The sequence below is a fragment of the Macaca fascicularis genome, chromosome 14 (genome assembly GCF_037993035.2).
Source record: "Macaca fascicularis isolate 582-1 chromosome 14, T2T-MFA8v1.1".
NCBI classification, from domain to species: domain Eukaryota; kingdom Metazoa; phylum Chordata; class Mammalia; order Primates; family Cercopithecidae; genus Macaca; species Macaca fascicularis.
This window is the reverse complement of record NC_088388.1, coordinates 82,127,081-82,152,287: the sequence shown is the minus strand read 5'-3', so window position 1 is coordinate 82,152,287 and position 25,207 is coordinate 82,127,081. Positions and strand designations below refer to the sequence as shown.

The following is a 25,207-nucleotide window of genomic DNA, read 5'->3' as shown; positions in this document are numbered from 1 at the left end:
CTGAGATTACAGGCATGAGCCACCGCACCTGGCCTAAATCACTTTTGGAAAGTTAAGAGATTGGCCGGGCGCGGTGGCTCAAGCCTGTAATCCCAGCACTTTGGGAGGCCAAGACGGGTGGATCACGAGGTCAGGAGATCAAGACCATCCTGGCTAACACGGTGAAACCCTGTCTCTACTAAAAAAATACAAAAAAAAAACTAGCCGGGCGACGTGGCGGGCGCCTGTAGTCCCAGCTACTCGGGAGGCTGAGGCAGGAGAAAGGCGTGAACCCGGGAGGCGGAGCTTGCAGTGAGCTGAGATCCGGCCGCTGCACTCCAGCCTGGGCGGCAGAGCAAGACTCCATCTCAAAAAAAAAATTAAAAAAGAAAGTTAGGAGATTATGTCCAGATGTGATAAATCAAGAAACAGAAAATTATGTATATTATAAGAAATAGGTGGCTCAAACCTGTAATCCCAGCATTTGGGAGGCCGAGGCGGGGAAGATCACTTGAGCCCAGGAGTTCAAGAACAGCCTGAACAACATGGTGAAACCCCATCTCTACTAAAAATACAAAAATTAGCTGGGCGTGGTAGTGGGCACCTGTAATCCTAGCTACTCAGGAGGCTGAGGCAGGAGAATCACTTGAACCCGGGAGGTGGAGGTTGTAATGAGCCGAGACAGTGCCACTGCACTCCAGCCAGGTGTGCAAGACTCCGTCTCAAAAAAAAAAAAAAAAAAAGAGGTAAATGCCAGAAAAAATAGTTTGAAAAGATAAACAAATAAAATGATTGCCTCTAGGGTACAGTGTTGGGTGAAGGAAAAAGGAATGCCATCTTTTATTAAAAGCTTTTATGTGCAAGTATTACTTTGAAAAAAATGATTTTACATTATAGTATGCAATTCAAATTAAAAAAAATGATTCTAAGAATGAAAAACTCATTTGCTGTTTTATTTTTTATAAAGTACTCACAGGATTAATGAATTCATTCACTAGAAAAAGCTTTAAATATTTTTTATAATACAATAGAAAATTATGAAAAGATATGCACCAAATGTTAACAGCTGTTATCCATAAAGTGAGAGTTGTGTTTTCTTGATTTTATTTACAGTATGTTCTAATTTTCCACAATTAACATTACTTATAAAATGAAAAATAGATTTTAATTGTAAATGCTGGACTATGAAAATCTCATTTCTAAACCTCAAAAATATAAGAATATCAATACAGAAACAATGATAAACAGAAAATGAAACTAAACAGGAATACATGAGTTATCAATACCTAGTATTTAAACTCCCTAAGTTTTCTGTATCACAAATTAAAAAATGAAAACTTTGAGGGGCCGGGTGCGGTGGCTCACACCTGTAATCCCCAGCACTTTGGGAGGCCAAGGCAGGTGGATCACCTGAGGTTAGGAGTTCGAGACTAGCCTGGCCAACATGGTGAAACCCTGTCTCTACTAAAAATACAAAAATTAGCCAGGTATGGTGGCACACGCCTGTAGTCCCAGGAGAATCGCTTGAATCTGGGAGGCAGAGGCTGCAGTGAGTCAAGATCACACCACTGAACACCAACCTGGGCGGCAGAGTGAGACTTTTGGGGGTGGCCTTTGGCCAAAGTACTTGTACACCAGACATATTTTAAAAGAAGATTTAAAAAAAGGCTTCCCAAAGACTATGTTATGTATATTTTACCACAGTGAAAAAAAAAAAAAAAAAGACTTCCTCAATGTTAAAACAGTAAAAGGGATAAGGGAAAGGGAAAGCACTAATAGTAACAATGTCCACTGTAACAGTGTTATTAAAGTCACTGCCTCTTTATCTTAAAGAAAATTAGATTACATACTGTTTCAATTCTTCAACTGTAAAATTAGTAAGATCTGGAACATCTTGATCTTCATTTTGATCTTCCTCCTCTTCAGGGGGAGGCTGAGCAGCTACTTCACTTACTTCTTCAATTAAGAAGAGACACACACATTTCTTAATACCATTCTCCATATATTCTTATAGAGAAATCTACCTAATCTATTCAGTGCTTCTGATCTCAAGTTTACTGGCCAAGGAACCTAATACAATTTTTTATTTTGATATGTGATGTTAACTCTGTTCTCTTAAAAGTCATCTATAATAAAAGTCATTTATTTCATCAATATTCAAAATCTTTTCAAAAGTTAAATTAACATAAAATTACTGGTAAAAAGCCTGCACATTAGGTATGTTAATTAACTGAAAAATATGTCCACTATAAGATAGTTCAATCTTAGGAAATCTAAAAGAATTTCATTATAAACCAAAAATCAAAACTAAAAGGTATACCTACGAATTCAATTATTGTAAGGACCTTTATCATAACTTATATCATTATATTACATCATACATTTCAAAAACTTAATGAAGCTTTGTGTACATTTAAGTATAAAATCACACTTACGTGTTGTAGCTGAATCAGGTTGAGACAATTTGAGAATTCCTGTTTTTAGCAATTTTGAAAACAATTCATTTACATCCACTTGACTGAGATGATTATCAGGATACGCCTTAGGGAGTGCTCCTAACAGAAAAAAAAAAAAGAAAAAGAAAAAAAACCACTCTTAAAGTGAATGTAGAACTTAAAGATGCAAATTATACTAAGCATTTTTCAAAGTTTTCTTCAAGATGTCCTGCCAACAGTAAATTTGACAAAACCTTATTAATTAGTTTAATTTCAAAAGCCCCTAAGATTATCCTTTTAATTTAGGTCTACAAGTCAGCACGACTTGAGAATATATTCCTTTTTCCTTTTTTCATTTTTTATTATATTTTTAAGTTCCAGGGTACATGTGCACAAAGTGCAGGTTTGTTACATAGGTATACATGTGCCATGTTGATTTGCTGCACCCATCAACTCGTCATTTACATTAGGTATTTCTCCTAATGCTATCCGTCCCCCAGCTCGCCACCCCCCGACTGGTCCCGGTGTGTGATGTTCCCTGCCCTGTGTCCAAGTGTTCTCATTGTTCAATTCCCGCCTGCAAGTGAGAACATGCAGTGTTTGGTTTTCTGTCCTTGTGATAGTTTGCTTAGAATGATGGTTTCCAGCTTCATCCATGTCCCTGCAAAGGACATGAACTCATCCTTTTTTATGGCTGCAAAGTATTCCATGGTGTATATGTGCCACACTTTCTTAATCCAGTCTATCATTGATGGACATTTGGGTTGGTTCCAAGTCTTTGCTATTGTGAATAGTGCTGCAATAAACATACATGTGCATGTATCTTTATAGTAGCATGATTTATAATCCTATGGGTATATAACCAGTAATAGGATTGCTGGGTCAAATGGTATTTCTAGTTATAGATGCTTGAGGAATTGCCACACTGGACTTGAGAATATATTCTAAAAAACACTGAAAACAATGACCCTTTATGCTCCCTTCTCCCATGCAATGCAGCACCACCCCATCTCCAACTTTCCACCTTTCTAATTCTCTCTTCCTCATCTTCTAAGTATACTGGAAAAGGTAGTTTTATATAGATGAAATAGTTTATCACCTCTTAGCACTAAGCCTAAGTGGAAGTACTCCTGACCTCAATGCTCCCTGACATAACAGAACTGAAACAGGGAGATGAATCAGATGGCTCAGAGTATACCTGCTCCTATGACCTTTGCTAAAAAGTATACTGCCCTTGCAAAGCAGCTCAGGCTATTGCTGAAAAGGTGTCATGGTTACTAAAGCTTCAATAACTTGAATAAATTAGATAAGCCTAACAATCTTGTTTTGCTTGATGAGGAATCCTCATTGGTGAGGAATCATTCCAGTCCCATATTTTTCCAAGCACTATTCTAATAATTGTGATTCTTTGTGTGTGTGTGTGTGTTTTGAGATGGAGTCTCGCTCTGTCGCCCAGGCTGAAGTGCAGAGTGCTCGGCTCACTGCAAGCTCCACCTCCTGGGTTCACGCCATTCTCCTGCCTCAGCCTCCCGTGTAGCTGGACTACAGGTGCCCGCCACCACGCCTGGCTAATTTCTTTTTGTATTTTTAATAGAGACGGGATTTCACCGTGTTAACCAGGATGGTCTCGATCTCCTGACCTCGTGATCTGCCTGCCTCGGCCTCCCAAAGTGCTGGGATTACAGGTGTGAGGCACCACGCCCAACCATAATTGTGATTCTTTAACTCAACTATGAAAACAATACTTTAGGCCAGGTGCAGTGGCTCACAGCTACTCGGGAGGCTGAGGCACGAGAATCATTTGAAACCGGGAGGTGGAGGTTGCAGTGAGCCAAGATCTCACCACTGTACTCCAGCCTGGACAACAGAGTGAGAAGACCGTGTCTCAAAAAAAGAGAAAACAGTATTTTAATGTATTTGTATGTCACTGTGATGCATCTCACTACACCTACAGAAAAGTTCTGAACCACTAAAAATTCCTCTTAATGGCAAAAATTCAATTTGCATCCACATACACATAATCCCTACCTTTAGACACTGTATACTCTACACTTACCCTACTGCCTTATATATAGTAAGCTAATTAATGTCTGTTCAAACTAAATGTCTGAATACATGAATGAATACATCAACTTCAATAGTTAATCAATTACAGTAACATTTAGCTCACTAGTTTAACCTTTACTTTCCATTAAATCTAAGATGCATAATTAGCTATTCACATGTCTGAGGGTAGGCAAGTCTAGTAACCAAGCGCATAAACTGTGGAACCAGACTCCTGGGATTTTAACCAGAAATTCCACTTTCTAGTTGTATGACGTAATCAAGTTCCTTGTCTATGCCTCAGTTTCCCGTGCCTGTACAAAGGGTAATAATAGTTCCTACCTAAGTACCAATCCTAAGATTGTTATGAGGTTAAATGAATTAATATTTGTAAGGAACTGAGGTGTTTAGTATTATTATGTGGTTTTTGTTAAACCAAAAAAAAAAAAAAATCAGTAGCCTTTCTATACTATAAAGCTCTTTGAGGTCAAGTGTGGTGGCTCCCAATACTTTGGGAGGCCGAGGTGGGAGGACTGCTTGAGCTCAGGAGTTTGAGACCAGCCTGGGCTACATAGTGAGCACCCTCTTTAAAAATAAATAAATAAATAAATAAATAAAAATTTTTAAAAAACTTTAAAAATAAAGCTCTTTGAAGGATGAACCTTATTAAATTCATCCTAGCATACAGCAGATGACTAATATATGTCTGAATGAATAAATGAACATGGGTATATTTCCTACTAGAAAAGGGATGTTTACACTTTCCAGTTAGAGAAGGAACCTTGAGAGAAGCTAAATATAGCACACTGAAAACTGCTGACACCTCTTGTAAGAGTAAGAAGAACTTGAAGAACGAAGACACACCTAATGTCCCATTCAATACATCCAAACGAGGGGAATAATTGTGATTTCCTCTGTGACACTGCTATGCCCTGTACACATACACATAGAACCCAAGGTTGTAAAAGCAAAACAAGGCTGGGCACAGTGGTTCATGCCTGTAGTCCCAGCACTTCGGGAGGTCAAGGCAGGTGGATCACCTGAGGTCAGGATTCAAGCCACCCTGACCAATATGGTGAAACCCTGTCTTTGTCAAAAATACAAAAATTAGCCAGGTGTAGTGGCATGCACCTGTAGTCCCAGCTACTGGGGAGGCTGAGCCCGGGAAAATTGCTTGAACCCGGGAGGAGGTTGCAGTGAGCTGAGTTCGTGCCATTGCACTCCAGCCTGGGTAAGAGAGCAAGACTCGTCTCAAAAAAAAAAAAGAGGCCGGGCGCGGTGGCTCAAGCCTGTAATCCCAGCACTTTGGGAGGCCGAGACGGGCGGATCACGAGGTCAGGAGATCGAGACCATCCTGGCTAACACGGTGAAACCCCGTCTCTACTGAAAATACGAAAAACTAGCCGGGCGAGGTGGCGGGCGCCTGTAGTCCCAGCTACTCAGGAGGCTGAGGCAGGAGAATGGCGTAAACCCGGGAGGCGGAGCTTGCAGTGAGCTGCGATCCGGTCACTGCACTGCAGCCTGGGCGACAGAGCGAGACTCAGTCTCAAAAAAAAAAAAAAAAAACAACAACAACAAAAAAAAGAAACAAGAAAATTTGTGGACTCTGTAGAGCATCTCATGCCACTAACGCCAATATAACAAATCCTCTGCTCAAAACAAAAACTGAATTCTAAAGGAAAATACATTAACATAATACTTGACAAGTTACAAAGTACTTTTGCATATACTGTACCATTCGATTCTCTAAAAAAAATAAAAAATAAAAAAAACTGATACTACCATATCCTGCTTTTTTTTTGGTTTTTTTTTTTTTTTTTTTTTTTTGAGACAGAGTCTCACTCTGTTGCCAGGCTTAAGTGCAGTGGCATGATCTCAGCTCACTGCAACCTCCACCTCCTGGGTTCAAGTGATTCTCCTGCCTCAGCCTCCTGAGTAGCTGGGACTACAGGGGCCTACCACCACACCCAGCTAATTTTTGTATTTTTAGTGGAGACAGGGTTTCACCACATTGGCCAGGATGGTCTCCATCTCTTGACCTTGTGATCCACCCGCCTCAGCCTCCCAAAGTGCTGGGATTACAGGCATGAGCCACCATGCCCGGCCCATATCCTGTTCACAGAGGAAAAAACTGAACCTCAGGGGAGATACCTGCTTAAAGCCTGCCCATTTATAAAGTAACAGAGTAGAGATTCCAATCCTGGTCTTCTGGGCTTTAGATCCCAAATTCTCTCCTTCTCTTTTCATTATAGTAACAAAATAATAATAATAACAAATATTAATTAGTCATAATTGTCCATGTAGAAATTAAAAATTAAAAGCTTCCAAATTAATTGAATTTCTTGACACAATTTAAGAGCTAATGTATACTGGTCGAGCACGGTGGCTCACGCCTGTAATCCCAGCACTTTGGGAGGCCGAGGCTGACGGATCACGAGGTCAGGAGATCGAGACCATGGTGAAACCCCATCTCTACTGAAAACACAAAAAATGAGCCCAGCGCGGTTGCAGGCGCCTGTAGTCCCAGCTACTCGGGAGGCTGAGGCAGAAAAATGGCGTGAACCCGGGAGGCGGAGCTTGCAGTGAGCCGAGATCACGTCACTGCACTCCAGCCTGGGTGACAGAGCAAGATCCCGTCTCAAAACAAAAAAAAAAGAACTAATGTATAAAAAAGATATTGGCTAGGATTTCCTAATTACTTCAGAAGTTTTGGAAAACTCCATAAATTTACTGTAAACTGATTAACTCAATGCTGCAATAAAACATGTTTCTGAAACAGCTGTTTCAATGATTCAGAAATGAAAGCAAGTATCACTAATGTATATACTTCCCATTTACCACATATTAAAACTAAAATTCATTCTGCCAGGCATGGTGGCTCACACCTGCCATCTCAGCACTTTGGGAGACTGAAGGGGGCAGATCAGTTGAGGTCAGGAGCTCAAAACCAGCCTGGCCAAGATGGTGAAACTCCGTCTCTACTAAAAATACAAGTTAGCCGGGTCTGGTGGCACGCGCCTGTAGTCCCAGCTACTCAGGAGGCTGAGACAGAATTGCTTGAACCCTGGAGGCAGAGGCTGCAGTAAGGCAAGATCGTACCACTGCACTCCAGCCTGGGTGAGAGAGCAAGACTCTGTCTCATAAATAAATAAATAAATAAATAAAACTAAAATCCATTTTAAAAGTCCTTTTATCTAGTACTAAGCCTCACCCCATAGTAACAAAGATGCTTATCAGTGAACCTGGCTAGGAAAGCCACTTTTTGCTATTTGAGTGCCCATAAAAACATAAAAATTAATCAACTTTATTAATGCAGTATCCTCAGTATTCACTTAATAAATTTTTACTGGATCATAACACGTACTCGAAACATCAAATAATTGAGATTTCTGAGGTTTGTCATTTATTTCATTCTATCTCAACACAGATGTCATACCTTCCTTCCCACCTCCCAGTTTCCACCCAATAGGTTTCCTTCCCTCTGTTCTGTGGACTACAAGTCCCCGCTAACCATCTCTAGCTGTAAATAGGGTCATCCACAATGTAAATAAACTTAGAAAAGGAACAAAAATATGTCAGCCAGATTAAATTTCTCTAAATTAAATATACCTTTGCAAAACTGTCATTTCCTAAAATTCACCAAGTTAGCTATTCAACAAAACAATAATCATTTGTCTTTTGAAAAACAAAGTTCAGAAAGTACATACCTGAAGGATTCTGAACAAATCCAGGATTTTGTGGATGAACTGGTAAAAACTGTTGTCCTTGACCAAAAGCTACTGGCTGAGCAACACCACTCAGAACCTTTAAGAAAAACCTTAATTTTAAGAACATACTTTCTACATTTCAAGTAAAACTTTGAACATCCTAATTACATAAAAATATTCATAGATGTCACAAGGCCTGGCTTAGATTAAGAAAGGTAACTAAAGATTTAGTTAGTTTTAGATTTAGAAAAGTAAATCTAAATAAATAAATAAAGATTTAGAAAGGTAACTTGGCTGTGTCAGTTCACTTCTAGGTCTTCTACAAACAGGAACAATAAAACCTTCCCTTACCCGTTTCACTGAGGTATAAGTTACTGAGAATGGGTTAAAACTTCTTTGAAAAGTTTAAGGTACCTACTAGAGAGGCAAAGTAAACCCTCAAAAAGGAAAATGTAAGATACCACGCAAACATAAGGTAACTAGCTGTGTTACTTTACACAAGTCACTTTACCTTGCTGGTGCTTTCCCTTATTTCACAAATAGAAGAACTGACATAGAGCAATATGACCTATACACAATCACAAGGGCTAGTTAGGAGCAAAACTGAGGCCAGAACTCCTCACCCTTGCCCGTTTTCCAGATATCAAAAGCCTGTTTTAATTAGCAATCTGAATTACCAAGCAGGTAAGTATCCTGCTTGGCCATTATCTTTGTGTACAGTTATAGCTACATTACAAAGTAATCCTGTAAAAGGTCTTGTAAAAGATGTCAAAGGGAATGTTAAAAAATAGAACCACCATGGAGCAAGAACTGCACTGGCAGACAAATACAGTATTTGCAGTCCAGAGGGAGGCAGGACTTCTACATGTTGCTGGTATGTAAATAAATGTCCATTTATAATCCTTCTTCAGTATACATGTGGACTTTTGGTGGTGAGTACACATAATAAAAACCCCACCAATTCTGTGCAATGTAGAAACAAAACTAAGTACCATTCTAGAGTATGTGTCAATTTCTTTCAAGGGTATACAGTAGAATAGATCTAGACAGGCCAACTGTTTTTTCATACGATTAGAGATTAATAGAAGGACTACTTTCTATTAATAATGTTCCTAATGTGCTTTTAAAATCTTTCTTATTTTGTATTTTCTTCCATACAATCTTACTACTATAAAATAAATCTGTCCTAGTAAGAAAATCTCAGCACCTGGAAAAGAAATAAAACTCAGCCCAGGAGAATTTCAGCACGCAAGCAAAAGTAGTCATTCAAAACCAACCAAGTTAATCACAAATTGTAAACATGCTACCTTAAAGTTATTTCAGTATGCATTTTAAAATGTATACAGAACAAGTGTAAAAGAATACCAACAGGTAACTGCATGCTTCATAACCAGAGTGTATTTGGAAGGCTATTTGCTACTAAGTTTGCTATGTTGACATTAATATCAAACAATTGTGTTTAACTGAAGTGACTGGAAAGGTGGTAAAAAGTAGAAAAACAGGACAAAGAAAAAAATTGCAGACTGTGAAAGCATGGACAAAATTTGATCTTCTTATTTAACTCAGGTTAATGAAATTCATGGTCAAAGAACAGTCCAAGCAATCAGTTCCATGGCTACTTTAAAGCACATCAGGGCCCAACAGTTCTACAATGCAGACCTCTATGAAACACAATTGTGTAATATTTCAAAAGCTTTAAAGCAAAAACAAAACAAAAAAAAAGCAGAGTTGGAGGTGGGGGTTTGAAACAGCTAAAATCAATTTTGGATTTAAGCTGCAAATTTCATCCCCAAAAGACGCCCACTTCCTTAGCAGGTGGCTTTAGAGTACATTAAAAACTTCTTTCCAATCTATACAATAAACTATGTCCTGAAAATCTTTCTAGAAAGATTAAAAAATGGTTATCTGCATACAACGCAAATTTAGAATAACAGACTTACCTGTTGAGATGCCTGAATATTTCCTACTGTCATTGGAGCAGGTATATTGCCAAAGTTTCCAAATTGAGAACTCTGAAGATTTTTTTCATCAAAATAGTGTCCAGAAGCTCTGTTAAGTGGATTAGAGAAACTCTGGTTTCCAGGGCCATGTGGTCCATTAAAATTTGGTCCTTGAGGTGAATCAAATATTTGTTCATGTCTTTGGAACTGTAGTCCTTGAGATGGGGCATTAAAAGCATTGCCAGGTGGATCATTATATGGACCAGTCTGATTGAAAGATACTGATTCAAGCCTTTGTGAAGGATGATTGTCAAATCTTGTGCCTTGAAGACCAAGAGGAATATCAAACCTTGATGTCTGCTGATGTTGTGGACCATCAAATCTTTGAGGTACACCATCAAATCTGGGCTGAACCTGCTGTCCAGGTGGTCCATCAAACCTCTGAGGGCCTGGCTGACCAGGAGTCCTTTCAAATCTAGGACCTGGCTGACCATGTAATCCATCAAATCTTGGCAAGAGTGACGGCTGACCTGGCTGCCCATCAAACCTTAAAGCATGACAACCTTCAAATCTTGGACCACCTTGACCCAGAGGCCCTTCAATTCTCAGGCCACCTCCTGGTACAGAAGGACCCTCAAACCTCATTCCACCTCCTTGTTGAACTAAAGGGCCTTCAAACCTGATACCAACCCCTGGTTGGCCATGTGGACCCTCAAACCTAAGGTTTCCACCAAGTTGGTTATGTTGTCCCTCAAATCTCAGACCAGCTACTGACTGACCATGGGGGCCCTCAAACCTCATTCCAACTCCTTGCTGTAGCAAAGGGCCCTCAAATCTGATTCCACCTCCTGGCTGACCATGAGGTCCATCAAACCTAATAGCAGCCCCTGATGGACCATGACCCCCCTCAAATCTAAGTCCACCTACAGGCTGACCTCGGGGATTATCAAATCTAAGTCCACCCACAGGCTGCCCATGAGGTCCCTCAAACCTTAGACCACCCACGGGTTGACCACGATGTCCCTCAAACCTCAGACCACCCACAGGCTGGCCCCCTGGTCCCTCAAATCGTAAACCACCTGCAGATCCCTCAAACCTCAGACCAGGGGAACCTTCAAACCGAAAACCACCTCCTCCTGCTTGACCAATTGGGCCCTCAAACCGCAGAGGTGTCCCCACTGGTCCTGGAGGACCTTCAAATCTCAAAGGACACCCACCTCCTAGCTGACCTTGTGGTCCTTCAAATCTCAAAGGGCCTCCTCCCCCCATTTGTCCTGGTGACCCATCAAACCGAAGAGAAGCTGGTGTGGGAGGTCCATCAATTCGAGGGCTTAATTTATTAGGTCCTTCAAAAATCATCTTGGTTGGGCCATCTCTTGCTACTGATGGCCTACCAGGTCCATCAAATAATGGTCTGTCTTCAGCTAAAGCTGTAAGTCGCTGATTTGTATCCAGGCCGGCGAATCTTGATGCTGGGCTATCTACAAATGGTTTATCTGAATCTTCATATCGAGGTCGCTTAAGTGGAAAACGATCATTGAATGGAGATCTCTGCTCTTCTCGCACACCTTTTAAAAAGGAAAAAAATTATTTTCACTAAATCTAAAGTTATCTTAAAATCTTCTCTTTTCATATAAATGTTTAGCCAAAGATATAACTATCTCACTATATTAGAGGGGCAGGAACAGACAGACAGCATAAAGGAGCAGGTAAGAGGATGCCCTCTAGAGTCAGACACACCTGAGTAACAAAAAAATTCCCATCCTATCAACATACTAATTATTTCATTTTGAGAGCAAGTTATTTAACCTCTCTTTTATTTCCTCTCTGTAAAATGGGGAGAATATATACTTCATTGTGTTGTTGTGAGGATTAAATCAAATTACATATTGAAAAAACCTAATGAAGTACCTGACACACAACTGGCCTTAGAAATATTAGCTCTCTTCCCTTCCCTTTCCTTAAAGGGAAAAAAGTAACAAAATAAATGGGAAAAAAATGGTACTCTGAACAGTCACAAAAATCCATCCCCACTTAGCTTGTTCATTTTCCCTTCACTGCTGTGTGATTCAATAGGCATAATCTGATTTAACTTTTTCTACCTTTAGCAGAGACTTGCTCGTCATGTCTTCTCCGGCCCTCATGGGGTGAAAGATTCTCAGCATAAGTACGACTCCCAGATATAGGAGAAAGACGTCTTGCTCTTTCACTAAATTGTTCTTTTCTGTCAAACTGTGCTCCACTATTCCTACTTGCATGTTTACTTTTGGATGGCTCACATTCTATTCCAGACAACAAGGCATCAGTCAAAGGGTAGTCAAAAATATCAGGATCTAAGAGATCAAGTCTTGGAAATGAATGCTGAACCTGTGTCCTTTTCAGTTTTGCTTTATGTTCATAGTAGGTTAATTCAGCATCAGATAAGAGAGGTTTCTTTTTTAATCCACCTTTATTTTCTTCTGTAGGACTATCCCGTACATTGCATCTATGTTTACCTTCTTGATACTGAAATAGCTGTCGAATTTGATGCACAACAACAAGGAAGTCATCCTGTGTAATTTCACCAGATGCTAAACGTTCACTCGTCTGTATAGGGGTGATAAAAGGAAATAAAATATTTTAAATATAAAAAAATACCAAAAAAATAGACAAAAGAGAATAATGACATGGGATTAATCATAGTAACTACCTTTTGAAGTAATTCTCTTTTGCTTGCAAGAGTTAACTCTTTAGGAATCTGAAGATTGGCATCTACACTTAATCGATGCTGTTGCTGCTTTGGGGCTCGAGGCGATAAAATTCCTTTAGTGCTTGACCAGCTCTCCCTATGCCTCAGATGAGGAGGTTTACTATGTTCATCAACCTGCTGTAAGCTGAAACCATAAAAGCAGTATGTTACTTTGAAATGTTTTTTAAAATAATACTCAGGACCATATTTAAAGATTCTTTTCAAAAGGATATGGTTAAAATGGGCATATGTAACCACAAAAAGTAATTAATTAAATGATTAAGAGCATGAAATATGCAATCAGCAAAAACAGATATGAATTCTGATTCTTGCATGTCCTGGACTGCAGCCTTAGGTAGATTAGTTAACCTTTCTAAACTTCAGTTTCCTTACCTGTAAAATAGAAATAATAATAGTATTTAACCCACAGAGATGTAAGAATTAGATGGAAAAAAGTACTAACAGCACCCAATAAACATTTTCCAATTTTTAAATTAACACTATTTTTGACACATATACACTATTACACTTGACTTAAAATGTTAACATCATACCTTTTATTTTCTTCCCAACCAGATTTCCATCTTTTGGCAGACTTGGAACTTTGCCAGTTTTCTACATTCTCCTTTGGTTCAGTGCCTGACTTTGTAGAATGCTGATTTGTAGTTTCTTGTGGCCGCTCCTCTTCAGTCTTTTTCATTCGCCTTGGATCCCGAATATCCTGTTTAGTACTTCTCTTAGCATTTCTGTCTTCCCTAGAAGGTGTTGTAAACTCTTCCATATGTGACTGCTTAACTCCAGATTGGCGAATCTTTCCAGCTTTAGGTGTCGACGTTGGAGACATACTTCTTTGCCTTCGCTTGGGTGACCGCCTATCTCTTCTCTTTGGGGAATGTATAATTGGTGACCTAGACTTGGGTGATCGAGATCTTGATCGCTTTCTAGTACTCGATCTCCCTGGTTTTGTCCCCTGTTTTTCTGACTCTTCTGTTATTGTATCCTGTTTTTGTACAATGCCATTTATGATTTTATTTCTACTTCCAGCCAGTCTGTGTTCAGATGACTTCATGTGCTCATCTTTATCCTTTTTTTCTGCAGTTTTTCTCTTCTCTTTCACATCATCGTCTTTGCCATCAGTCTTATCCTGAAGATGTTTTTTTAATCTTGGGTCTCTCTTGTTCATATCAGACAACCTCATACTTTCTGATTCTTGATTTTTCAAGTCTTTTGTGTGAGACAATTTGTTTTTCAAAGGTGATGGTGATTTTGATTTCGATTTCGATTTAGAATCTAATTGTTCAAGTTCTTTCTTGGTTATTTTTTCACCTGATTTACTTTTTTCTTGCTTGGATGAATTTAGTTTTTCAGAGGGTATAGTTTTACTTGTCTTAATATCAGACTGGTTTAATGTGTTCATTAGAAATTCTTTCCTGTGACTTTGATCTTTTCCATGAGAATGTTGGCTCATCCTGTTCAGACGAGGATCCCGGTTAGTTCCTTTCACATCCTGAATTTGTAAGGATGGTCCTGGACGGCTTTTCTCAGATTGCACAGGAACCTGATGAGGAGCTTTAACTGCCATAGAGGGAATCTGTGAAACATGTAATTTAGATGGTGCAGATCCAGGACCTAAATTGGATGTTTCCTGCTGAACACTAAGAGAAACTGCCTAAAACACAAAATAAATGTTCATGTCAACACTGTAAAACATGAAGATTGTCAAGAAATTGCAAACAACTGAAGAATATAATGCTTTATTCAATAAATATATTTACTCAACACTATATTTAAATTGTACATGTCTAATGTATAAATTGAGATTACAATGAAAAGAAAAAGTCCATGATTTAAGTTGCCCATTATTTCTTACTAGTATTTTTTGAGATTTTATAATATAATCTCTAAATAGAATGAAAAAAAATTCTCTTTCTAATTATTCAGGATTCTGAGCCATACTGCTCCTAAGTAATTGCTAAATCACTATACTCCAGCTGCACAAGAATCAGAGTCATTTCAGCTAAATTCTAAGTCCTAAAATTTAGTTTCTCCCAAAGTGGTGCTATTAATGAACTTATAAAATTCTGCCTTCCTGTACCTCACTGTCGAATAAGCTCAGATGCTAAGCAAAATAACTTAGTATAAAGTCATTTCATGTGTAGAAATATATAATCTTCCTGGCCTCCTTAATTTTGTCATTTCTGCTCATGAAGTATAAGCTCATAAAACATTAAAGACTATGCAGAAATATTTGCCACAACATGCCTACCATCTTGGGACTGAAATATTAAGTCCACATAATGTAATGATCAAACAAAACTAAGATGCTAATTTATAAGATGGCAATCTAACAGAAAACTATTTGGAGGAAATAGTGTAGTTTTTTGTTTTGGGGGGTTTTCTTGAGACAGGGTCTTGCTCTGTCACTCAGGCTAGAGTGCAGTGAAGCAATCATATCTCACTGCAGCCTTAAGTGATCCTCCCAACTCAGCCTCTCAAGTAGCTGGGACCACAAGCATGCACTACCATACCTGGCTAATTTTTTTTGTTTGGTAGGGCCTCACTATGTTGTCCAGGCTGGCCTCAAACTCCTAAAATCAAGCAATCCTCCCACCTCGGACTTCCAAAGTGTTGAGATTACAGGCATGATCCACTGCACCTGGCCTATGTGGTTTTTAACCAAGTGAATTTTACAATAAAGATATAAAAGTATTATCTAATAAATATACTATGATTTGTAAAAAAAAAGTTAAAAGAGTACACTACTAATAAAAGTAACATTAATAAAATTCAAACATAAACATTACTTCTCTATTGTTACACAGGTTTAAAATATTTAAAATGCCAATCTCCCTTACTTACCAGTTGTGCCTTAGCTTGCTCTAGCTCAAGCTCCAGCTTTTTCTGCTGAAGTTCTAACAACTGTTTTTGCTTTGCCAGTAACTGCTGCCTTATTAGTTGTTCTTGTGTAAGATTCTTTTGTATATCAGGAACAATTGGAGGAGTGGAGATGCTAGGGGAACTGACCACTGTACCAGGTGTTGAAGGCTCCTCGGGCTATAAGAAAAGACAATTTGTTTAAGAAAAATATATCAGCTAAAAAGGAAGCTAGGGAGTAAATAAAAATTATCAGTTTAACTCTCAATAATTATCCAAATTCCTAAATATCACACAGAATTTAACTCTTTAATAATTTATCCAAATTCCTAAATATCACACAGAAAACTTATCAGGAATTTAAAAGCCAAATTAAATGTTACATAATACTTAAACAAGGTGAATACATTTCTAAATAAAAATTCCAAATATATACATATTATTTTTTTTTTCAAATTGAACCGATTCACTATATTCTATTTTGGCTTTCTGGCATTAAGTTCTGTAAAATAATTCAAAATGTGATACTTAAAAGCATGTTACATACTATTCATATTAAAACTTACCGATTTATTTAAAAATTTAGGATTCACATGGATGCTAGATGTATTCACATTGGGGGGTAGAGGTTTAATAGGCCAAGCAGGATCTAATGAATTGACTCTGACATCCAGGGCATAAAGTTTCTTCAAAGGGAATATTTCATCCCATGTGGAACGTAACTTAAATAAACTTTTCCTAGTATTTTCATCCACCTAGAACAACAGAACAATTCTATGGCTTGTTAAGTTACTATAGAATATTTTATATATTAAATCTAAGTTATATAAATCTGCTCTACTTCACATATAGAACTGTACTATCCATTGGTAAGTATATTCAACAGTAATAATTTATTAAAGGTGCATTTCTCCTTCAAAAACAGAATAATTAAAGCCATTTTCACCTAGCCTTCATGCAAGCAACCAACCAGGCGAGCCTTTCTATATACAAAACGTTTCCACATCTTAGAGCTTAGTATAATATTCCTAACATTACTCTTACTCTGGAAAAAAATATAAAACAACTAGAAAATATAAAACTAAAAAATATAAAACTACTAGAAAAATTGATTACCTGATGGCTTAAATGTTTTAAATTATTTACAAAGTAGTATAAAGTTAAAATTAAGGCAAAACTATCTCACTAACCAATGCTCAGCAATACTATATGGTTGGGTACCTAGGAATAAGTTACTGTGGTATGGAAAGCACTTTAACAACTGAAATTTACAAAATCTTAACCACTGATAAGCCTTAGTTTTAAATAACTTATCTGTTCACGTTTGTGATGGCCTAACAATTTTTAGAAAATCTGCCATTGCCAGGCATGGTGGCTCACGTCTGTAATTCCAACACTTTGAGAGGCCGAGACAGGTGGATTACCTGAGGTCAGGAGTTCAAGACCAGCCTGACCAACATGGTGAAACCCCTTCTTTACTAAAAATACAAAATTAGCCAGGCATGATGTCTCATGCCTGTAATCCCAGCTACTCCAGAGGCTGAGGCAGGAGAATCATTTGAACCTGGAAGGCGGAGGTTGCAGTGAGCCGAGATGGCGCCATTGCACTCTGGCGTGGGCAACAAGAGCAAAACTCCATCTCAAAAAAAAAAAAAGAAAAAGAAAGAAAATTCACCATCAAGAAACCTAGGACTTGTGAAAACTGAGTTACATTTTCAACATTACAACAGACAGTAAAGCCTTAACTATATTTTAAGTCTTCATATAATTATTTATTATAAGGTCATTTTAATCAATTGTCATGTTAATGCCCACTTAGATTCAGTAAAGGTATGCTACCAAACACCCAAGTGAATTTGAACATACTGAAACTGAAACCAAGAGGTTGGTTAAGCTTCTCCTTAAGACTATAGCCTCTGGTTAGCAGTATTCAGGAAATGTCTACAATATTCTATTAACAAGCATTTTAATGCTATCTGATATGGAGCTTTCCAAATTTCTTCTATATATACTATTTCTTTTCTCTAAGAACTTAAAAACATTTCTCAAATAGCAACTACCTATTTTCTAATAAACATGTAAAATCTAATAATAGTTCTTCCAAAAAAAAATTCCAATTCTACAAATCTGACAACTGACACACAGGTGTTCATCTACTAAAATATAACTACCACCAAATACTGTCATTAGGAAACAATCTTTAAACCTAAATATCTCATAAGTGCCTTTTTGCTCAATGTGAAAGATACAGCCTGACAGGCAGAGAATTACCTCAGCAAATCCCTTGTCTTCCTCAACATAATACTGCTGTAACCAAACCACCACATATGTTACAATGTTATGGAAGAAATTTACAATCTCTAGATATGAAAAATAAGCCTAATTTCTGAACACTAAGGTGGAGGGAAAAGTATTTCCAGAATAACCTATAGCAATTAACTGGTCCACCATTGACACATACCAACAACATTCACCTAAAACATACTTGAACAATGTAACAAAAGAGTAAACATTTCCAGAAAACAAAACAAAAAAACACAGAAGTTTCAGGAACCAATCACAGGTTGAGACACTGAGGGATGATGCTTTTTTTCCCCCAGAGAACAGTCAACATCCTACCTAACACCAGAAATTTAAACAATGAAATTTTAATTACTCTTGATGATTTCAGATCTTTTTGCCTGGTTTATAAGTGATGAAACAGATGTTCAAATGAACAAACTCAATTTTTTTAAAAAGCACAATTCTAAAAGCAAATCCATCTATTCTTAAATGGACAATGTAAACTCCTAGAATCTGTTCTAAAAATCTAACATAAAACATTAACTTCAGCCTCTTTCTTTGAAATGGTACTAACGATAAATGTCCAAAAGTATAAAACATTTCACCACCCAAGAAAACCCAACACAAAGCAAGTATTTATTTAATCAGGAACACATTTTTTTAAAAAACACAAATGTTTCTAAATGCATATGTACCTTTTCAAACACACAAATAAATGTTGCAACTAGATTTTTAGTAAAGGCAGTGAGATACTCTCTTCCAACGTTTTTCACAATAGAATCCATAAGGTACATAACAGGAAGCTTCTCTGAGGAAGGAGCCTGAATAAAAAGAAACTGAGAAGTTTAGTATAATGAATTACCACCAAATAATTACTTTTAAAAGTGAGTTTTTAAACCTACAATACAGACCTCTATTTTTGTTGATACTAAATACTTTTGAAGTAATCTTTATGAAACTTAAGTGTTCAATCAAGTTCTCACTCTTACAATCCTTAGTTGAGCACACAAAAGCTCAGAATTACCAGGATGAACAACAGCTGTAATCCCTAATATACTCATTTAACATTCAATGAAATTTCAAGTTCATGTGGTAAAAAGACCTGTGTTTTAAGTGACAAAAATAAAGAGGAGGCGAGGGAAAATTACTTTATGTAATCCAAGTGTCAGTTTTGGGACCCATATTAATTTACAATGGTGTGCCTACACTCAAAGCAGTTTTTAGACCTCTTGTAGAAACTAATTTCCATAGGCATATTTTATATGTTCAAGTCTATGAAGCTTTTGTTACCTGTAAAATCACTAGTATTACTTCTCTATAATCCAAATGAACAAAAATTAAAAACACTTCACCTAGGAAGTCAATGGCAAAACACTGAAACTTGCACAACAACATGCAGGAAGTTGCAAGTTTGTTACTCAGACAAGAAAAACTGGATGGAGCAGCCGCTGAATCATGTAAATCAGGTTGAACTTGACTCTGGAAACCAGGATTTGTCCTGAAGATTTTCTTCACAGCCTGGACTCTCCGCCGATAGTTTCCTCTGACATGCACAAACCAGGGGTTATAAATTTGTGCAGAGCCAGTGTGGTGATGCTGATATACAGGTGGCCCTTTCCAAAGTAAAGAAATGTTGCCCCAGTTCAACGGCAATGCCTACCCACCACTGGCTTTTAGAAGGCACAGCAAGCTTCCAGAAAGCATCAGCAGGTTCACAGACTTGTTGAGGAGCATTAAGACACACCATAATAGTCTTAACTCTGACTCCAAAGGAGTACCCATGATTTTTTAAATACAAAACAAAAAACTTAGGTTATCCCCATTTACCCACCCCACGTGTATAGGAATCTTAACCCTGATAACACTTACCCATAGCTGCCTGAAGCTAGGGTAGGCTCACAGTTCTGGAGTACACAATGCCATATTTAATAAAACCAATTGCCCATACAAGTGTGTGGAAATGCTCTTGCTTCTGATAACACCTTTACGACCAAAAGTTGGCTAAGGAAACCTTTGAATAACTTTATGAAAACTTTCTTTTAAAGTACTGTCCAATAAAAGGGTTCACCCACTGCATGTGGGTCAACTATATTAAGTACGAACATGTCAAATGGTTTACCGCTGTGTCTTTACCTTACCATGTCATGTTTTACACCACTTTAGTCATTATGGTACTTATGAAGATAAACAGGCTCTCTTTAACACCAGTCTGTTAAGTAGGCTAATTTTTTATTGTACAAGTGAAGTCCTTATATGTATTATTTTTTGCTACTGCTCTCTCTTGGGAGGAGTCAAATTAAGTGTGAATCCTTTAGTAACGCAGAGAAGCTAAAGAATAAGGACACAAACATTCACCTCCAAAACACAAAACCAGGCCAGTTTGCTACCAAATAACGGAAAATCCCTCCCCTCACCCTCGATCCCAACCAGGATTAAGATAAGTTTCCCCAAAGTGCCTTTTACATCTTTTCCTCAATCTGGCTTTACAAAAATAAGCAGGAAACGTGTGCCCCCAAAATTTCAGTCTTTTACCAGCAAATAGCCCATCTATTTTCATCACTGTGTAGCGATATACAAACACAAGTTTTATGTGGTCACTATATTCAGCATTTAGTTTTCGGTTCTCGAAGGTCTTCTGGATCCATTAAAAACCAGCAAGGAAACTGTTATTTTGAGTGACAACCTGAGCTGCTCAATATTAGGCGCTGTGGAATATTAAATCCCAAGATACGAGGTAATTAATTTTAAAACTCAATGTTTTTGCCTTAAAAACATGAGTGCTTTAAGGCATTTAATGTCAAGTTAAGCCTTCAACAAGGCAAAAACTAAGTTTTCATGTCCAAGATGTTTGTGGTATCAATAAAAAGCATGTTGAGTATGAGGAATGCTTCCTTTTTAAATCTCATACTTAAAAAAAAATAGCTGTTTTACATACACATTCACAGGAAAAAGTGAACGAAAACTTGTATTTTAGCTGTCACACTGAGCATGATAAACTTGTTGAGGCCCTTAAAAGAAAAAAGGAAAAAAACCTTCCTTTTCGTCCTCTTTAAAGTATGAAAGGACCACCTGAAACCGTGTATCTTGTGAGGAGGTTTACCCAAAAGAGTGGATGGAACCTAAAGAAGAATGAACCCAAGTCACTTAAAGACTTTTGTTTAAAACACACAACCACGTAGATAAAAATAAGTCTTGGAAACAGATTCTACACCTTACAAAGGTAAATAAAAAAGACAAATACATATTTTATATGTTTTATTCACAAATTTTATAATACCAGTCACACATTTCAAAACCATTTATTAGAGTCAGACCACTCAGTTTTACACTAGACAGAAACCGTCTCTAAACAATATATTGGTGGTTGTTGTTAAAGTGGCCTTTAAAAAGGGGTTCACTCTGCTAAAAGGAGGCTCATCCTGATAATTGCAATCACTAACAACTAGAAAAAACTAAACCGTAAGTACAAGCTTGAAAAATAAAATGTAGCACTGGGACGCTATTAAAACTCATTGTAACTAAGTTTAACAGTAACTTTACTTAAATGACATATCGCTCCCATATGAATCCACAGAAGAGGAGGACTACAGGGAAATATAAGGTGGCAGAGGACCACTTCTATCAAGGGGTAAAGAAAAACACTCCTTCGCTATCAGGGAAGGGAGAAAAAAAGAGAAAAGGAAGAGGAGGAGGGACTGAACTTTTCAGAGAAACTGCAAGTACTTGTTACCCTCTGGGCCAGTTCTCCACCTACAGGTTGGATAAGATCTCCTCCCCCCACCCAAACCCCACCCTCAACCCCACTTGCCCCTATTTTGGGACAAATTAGACCCTCCAATAGGAGAATAAAAGTTTTATCTAGCCGCCCCCACCCCAAAATGGGGCTGACGGGTGTGAGCAGCTGCCTGGCTGGCAGGGAATGGATTCTCCTCTCTTCCCTTTCGCATCATGTGCTTTTCAGGCGCCATGTTGGGCTCCTAACAGGCGGCTGCTCCACTCGGGGCCAAATCCCTATTCCCACCCACCAACAGCTCGCTCCCAGGTCCCCCTTCACCTCCTTCCAACCCACAGAACACAATTACCAAAAAGGGTGCTGAGGGAAAATGGGAGACCCACTCTCCCACTTCCCAGGGGATTAAAATGGCTTATGTTAACTCTTACTTCCCCAAACCACAAACTGCCTTTAAGTCTCCCCCACCCAAAAGGGCTCTATTCAAAGCGTGTGTGTGTCGGGATATACAATGCGGTGGCCTAAAAAGGGAGTTGGTAAGCGGAAGTGGGACTCCACCCTTTATCCTCCCCACTCCCTCCCCCCGAGAGGCCCATGCTCCAAGCCTGGGCCAAAGACCGAGCCTGAGTTGGAGGGGGGTGGGGGGTTGGAGAGAAGGAACACTGTCCCCCTTGGGATGGAAGCGAGACCTGGGATGAGGCTGACACTAAAATCAGGGAGTATTAGAAGAATAGGAGGCTGCGGGGTGTATAAAAACCTTGGCGGTTTGGGCCTCGATGAGAGAGACGATCTCCTTGGCGAAGGGCAGGTTCTCCTCGGCTAGAATGGTCAGCATATTGATGTGCGGCTTGCTATTGAAGGTCAGGTCTTCGAGCGATGACTGATAATCCCGACAGGCGTCCTCCCGGGCCCCCGCAGCACCGGCCTCGGCCGGCGTCTGCTCTGACATTGCGCCGCGGCCCCCCTCCGAGGTCCGCCGCAGCTGAAGCTGAAGCCGCTCTGGATACCCCGCCTCCCTTCCGACTCCTCTTCCTCTCCCCGGATCTCTCGCGGCTCCGGCTTCACCACATGCTGACCGCGGAGGGGGGATGGGGGACGACACAGGGGGAACCTCGGGTATGAAACGCCGCCGTCTCGCGGGTGATCTCCGTCCACTTCCAGCCGCCACAGAAGCTTCTTTCTCCACAGACACAAAATGGCGGCGGCAGTGGCGGCTCCAGCTCCGAAAATGTCTGTGTTCCCAACCGCTGCGTCGTGCGAAATGAACTAGGGGAGGGGAAATGTGCGGTAAAAGGGCGGGGCCGCTGATAAAACCAGGCGTGATTGGCTGGCCCGGTAACGTCACGAGCCCCGCCCCCGGCCCTTCCGCAGGACGTCCTGGCACCGCCTTCTTCTCCGGCCTCTACCCGGACTTTCGCAACATCTACGGCTCGGAGGTGCGCTGGAAAAGACGGCCCTTCTCATTGGCCGATTCATAAGGGACTGTTCGGTCATTTGTTACCATAACAACCCATTCAGGGAAGCCAATAGGCCTGGGGAAGGCAGTTCCCGAGGCCCAACCCAACCACTTTAAGAAGAAGGCTCAGCCGTCCCCTCTTCGTCCCTCCCTCTAGCTTCCCAGCCACTGAGCGGGCCTGTCAATCATCTTTCCTCCCGCCTGCCCCGTAGCTGCTACCGACGGTGGGGGCTGGAGGGGGCGGAGGCTTTCTGCGGCCGCACCCCCTCTCTGTTAGCGTCTCAGGTGCTCTCGAGAGCCTGGGAGGGTCCAGCTGCCGGGGCCGGTTACCCCTCTGGGAACTGGAAAGTGAGAGGGAGGTGCTGAATTTACCCGTAACCTCGAAAAGCACCGCTGGAGAGTTTATTCCAGCACGCCTCTTCCCACACCCACAAAAATACCTAGGCGAGCTTGCCTGAGTTGAATCCCCAGGAAAATGCCTTTTATTTAGAGGTTAAGTGTGAAAGGCTTTTTCCTTGGGGGTTTGGAGGAGCTCTTTAAGGAGCCCACTCTGAGCTCTAGGAAGAGTGTTTCTCAACAGCCACAGCCAGCCGGACCCTAATATCTCCACTGTGAATCTGCATTTCAGAACCTGCTTAGCATACACTGTTTGGGGCAAGTAGGAAGACACACACGCATACACTTTTTTTTAAACTTGTGGGGCTCTCTTCCCAGGTTGGAAATGATGCTCGCAAAACACACAAAGCTTTCAAATAAATAGTTCACTATGGAGCTGCGACATAACACAAACCAAACGTAATTTTTTCATTGAGTAGTGATATTGACCTAAATATAAGCTTTTAAAATGTGTCAATTACGGGCTGGGCGCGGTGGCTCATGCCTGTAATCCCAGCACTTTGGGAGGCCGAGGCGGGCAGATCACGAGATCAAGAGCTCGAGACCATCCGGGCCAACATGGTGAAACCCCGTTTCTACTAAAAATACAAAAATTAGCTGCGCGTGGTGGCATGCGCCCGTAGTAGTAGTCCCAGCTACTCGGGAGGCAGAGGCAGGAAAACCGCTTAAACCCGGAAGGTGGAGGTGTCAGTGAGCCTAGATCTCGCCACTGCACTCCAGGCTGGTGACAGCGAGAGTCGTCTCAAAAAAAAAAAAAGTGTCAATTACCTAAAATTGCTTTTCCATTGCCTTCCGTAGACTACTAGGCATTTGAGAGATAATTTGTTGCTCCCCAGAAGAAATTGCTCTTAAAAAATAAACTTAGCCGGGCATGGTGGCGGCCGCCTGTAATTCCAGCTACTTGGGAGGATGAGGCAGGATCGCTTGAACCAGGGAGGCAGAAATTGCAGTGAGCCGAGATCGAGCCACCGCACTCCAGGCTGGGCGACAGAGTAAAACTCTCTCTCAAAAAACAAACAAACTACCTTGTCCCATAGAAAGTAACATTTTCGTTTCTTCTTTTTGTTCGAGTTTTTTAGCATCTTTATTGATGTATAATTGAAACATAGTGAACTGCATAAAATGTGCTGCAAAGTTAAGTTTTGACATGTATTTTCCATTTTTTTCTTAGGGTGATATCACACATGAATGAAAAGTAAAACCTGGGGAGGAAAACTGGTCTTCCCTCATTTGAAGCTAAGGAATATTGTTGAATAAGTATTTATAATCTCAGTAATTTCACACTATTGTTAGTGGTGAAATTTAGATATACTAGACAGTTTAATAACATTCAAAGTTTTATTTTCTGGAGGGAAATGACCAGGGTGAAATAGTCCTCTGTTCATTTCCTTTTCATTTTAAAGGTGAATTTCATTATAGAACTATCTATCTTTTACAGTTTTAACTTTCTTTTAACAGCAAAGTGAACTTCTAAAAAAAAATGAAAGGCTGCAAAGCTCTGATTTGGCTTTTATTGTATCCCTCATAGACTATATACAGAGTAAACAATTAATATGTTTTAGCACATAAATCAACAAACCTATGTCCCCACAAATGACATGGAAAACTCAAGTGACTAGCAATCATTTTCAAATCA

At 39.6% G+C, this 25,207-nt stretch overlaps 1 protein-coding gene across 5 annotated transcripts in view; it reads right to left on the bottom strand.

The window, feature by feature from the left end:
* The window catches only part of PCF11 (PCF11 cleavage and polyadenylation factor subunit), a 28,961-nt gene extending 6,008 nt beyond the window's left edge, over positions 1–22,953 (bottom strand). The window contains exons 1-12 of one of the 5 annotated variants that reach the window (XM_065528799.1): positions 22,477–22,953; positions 18,685–18,810; positions 16,273–16,461; positions 15,692–15,886; positions 13,387–14,501; positions 12,794–12,977; positions 12,207–12,690; positions 11,322–11,672; positions 10,105–10,427; positions 8,165–8,261; positions 2,415–2,534; positions 1,830–1,935 (exon numbers count right to left, since the gene is read on the bottom strand). In XM_065528799.1, the coding sequence (XP_065384871.1) occupies positions 1,830–1,935; positions 2,415–2,534; positions 8,165–8,261; positions 10,105–10,427; positions 11,322–11,672; positions 12,207–12,690; positions 12,794–12,977; positions 13,387–14,501; positions 15,692–15,886; positions 16,273–16,461; positions 18,685–18,810; positions 22,477–22,668 (3,482 nt within the window). In that variant the 5' untranslated portion in view covers positions 22,669–22,953. Of the gene's footprint in view, positions 1–1,829; positions 1,936–2,414; positions 2,535–8,164; positions 8,262–10,104; positions 11,673–12,206; positions 12,691–12,793; positions 12,978–13,386; positions 14,502–15,691; positions 15,887–16,272; positions 16,462–18,684; positions 18,811–22,476 lie in introns of all 5 variants that reach the window. The other 4 variants (XM_005579225.4, XM_005579224.4, XM_005579226.4 and 1 more) reach the window with 4 other exon arrangements.
* Positions 22,954–25,207: the final 2,254 nt, after the last annotated feature.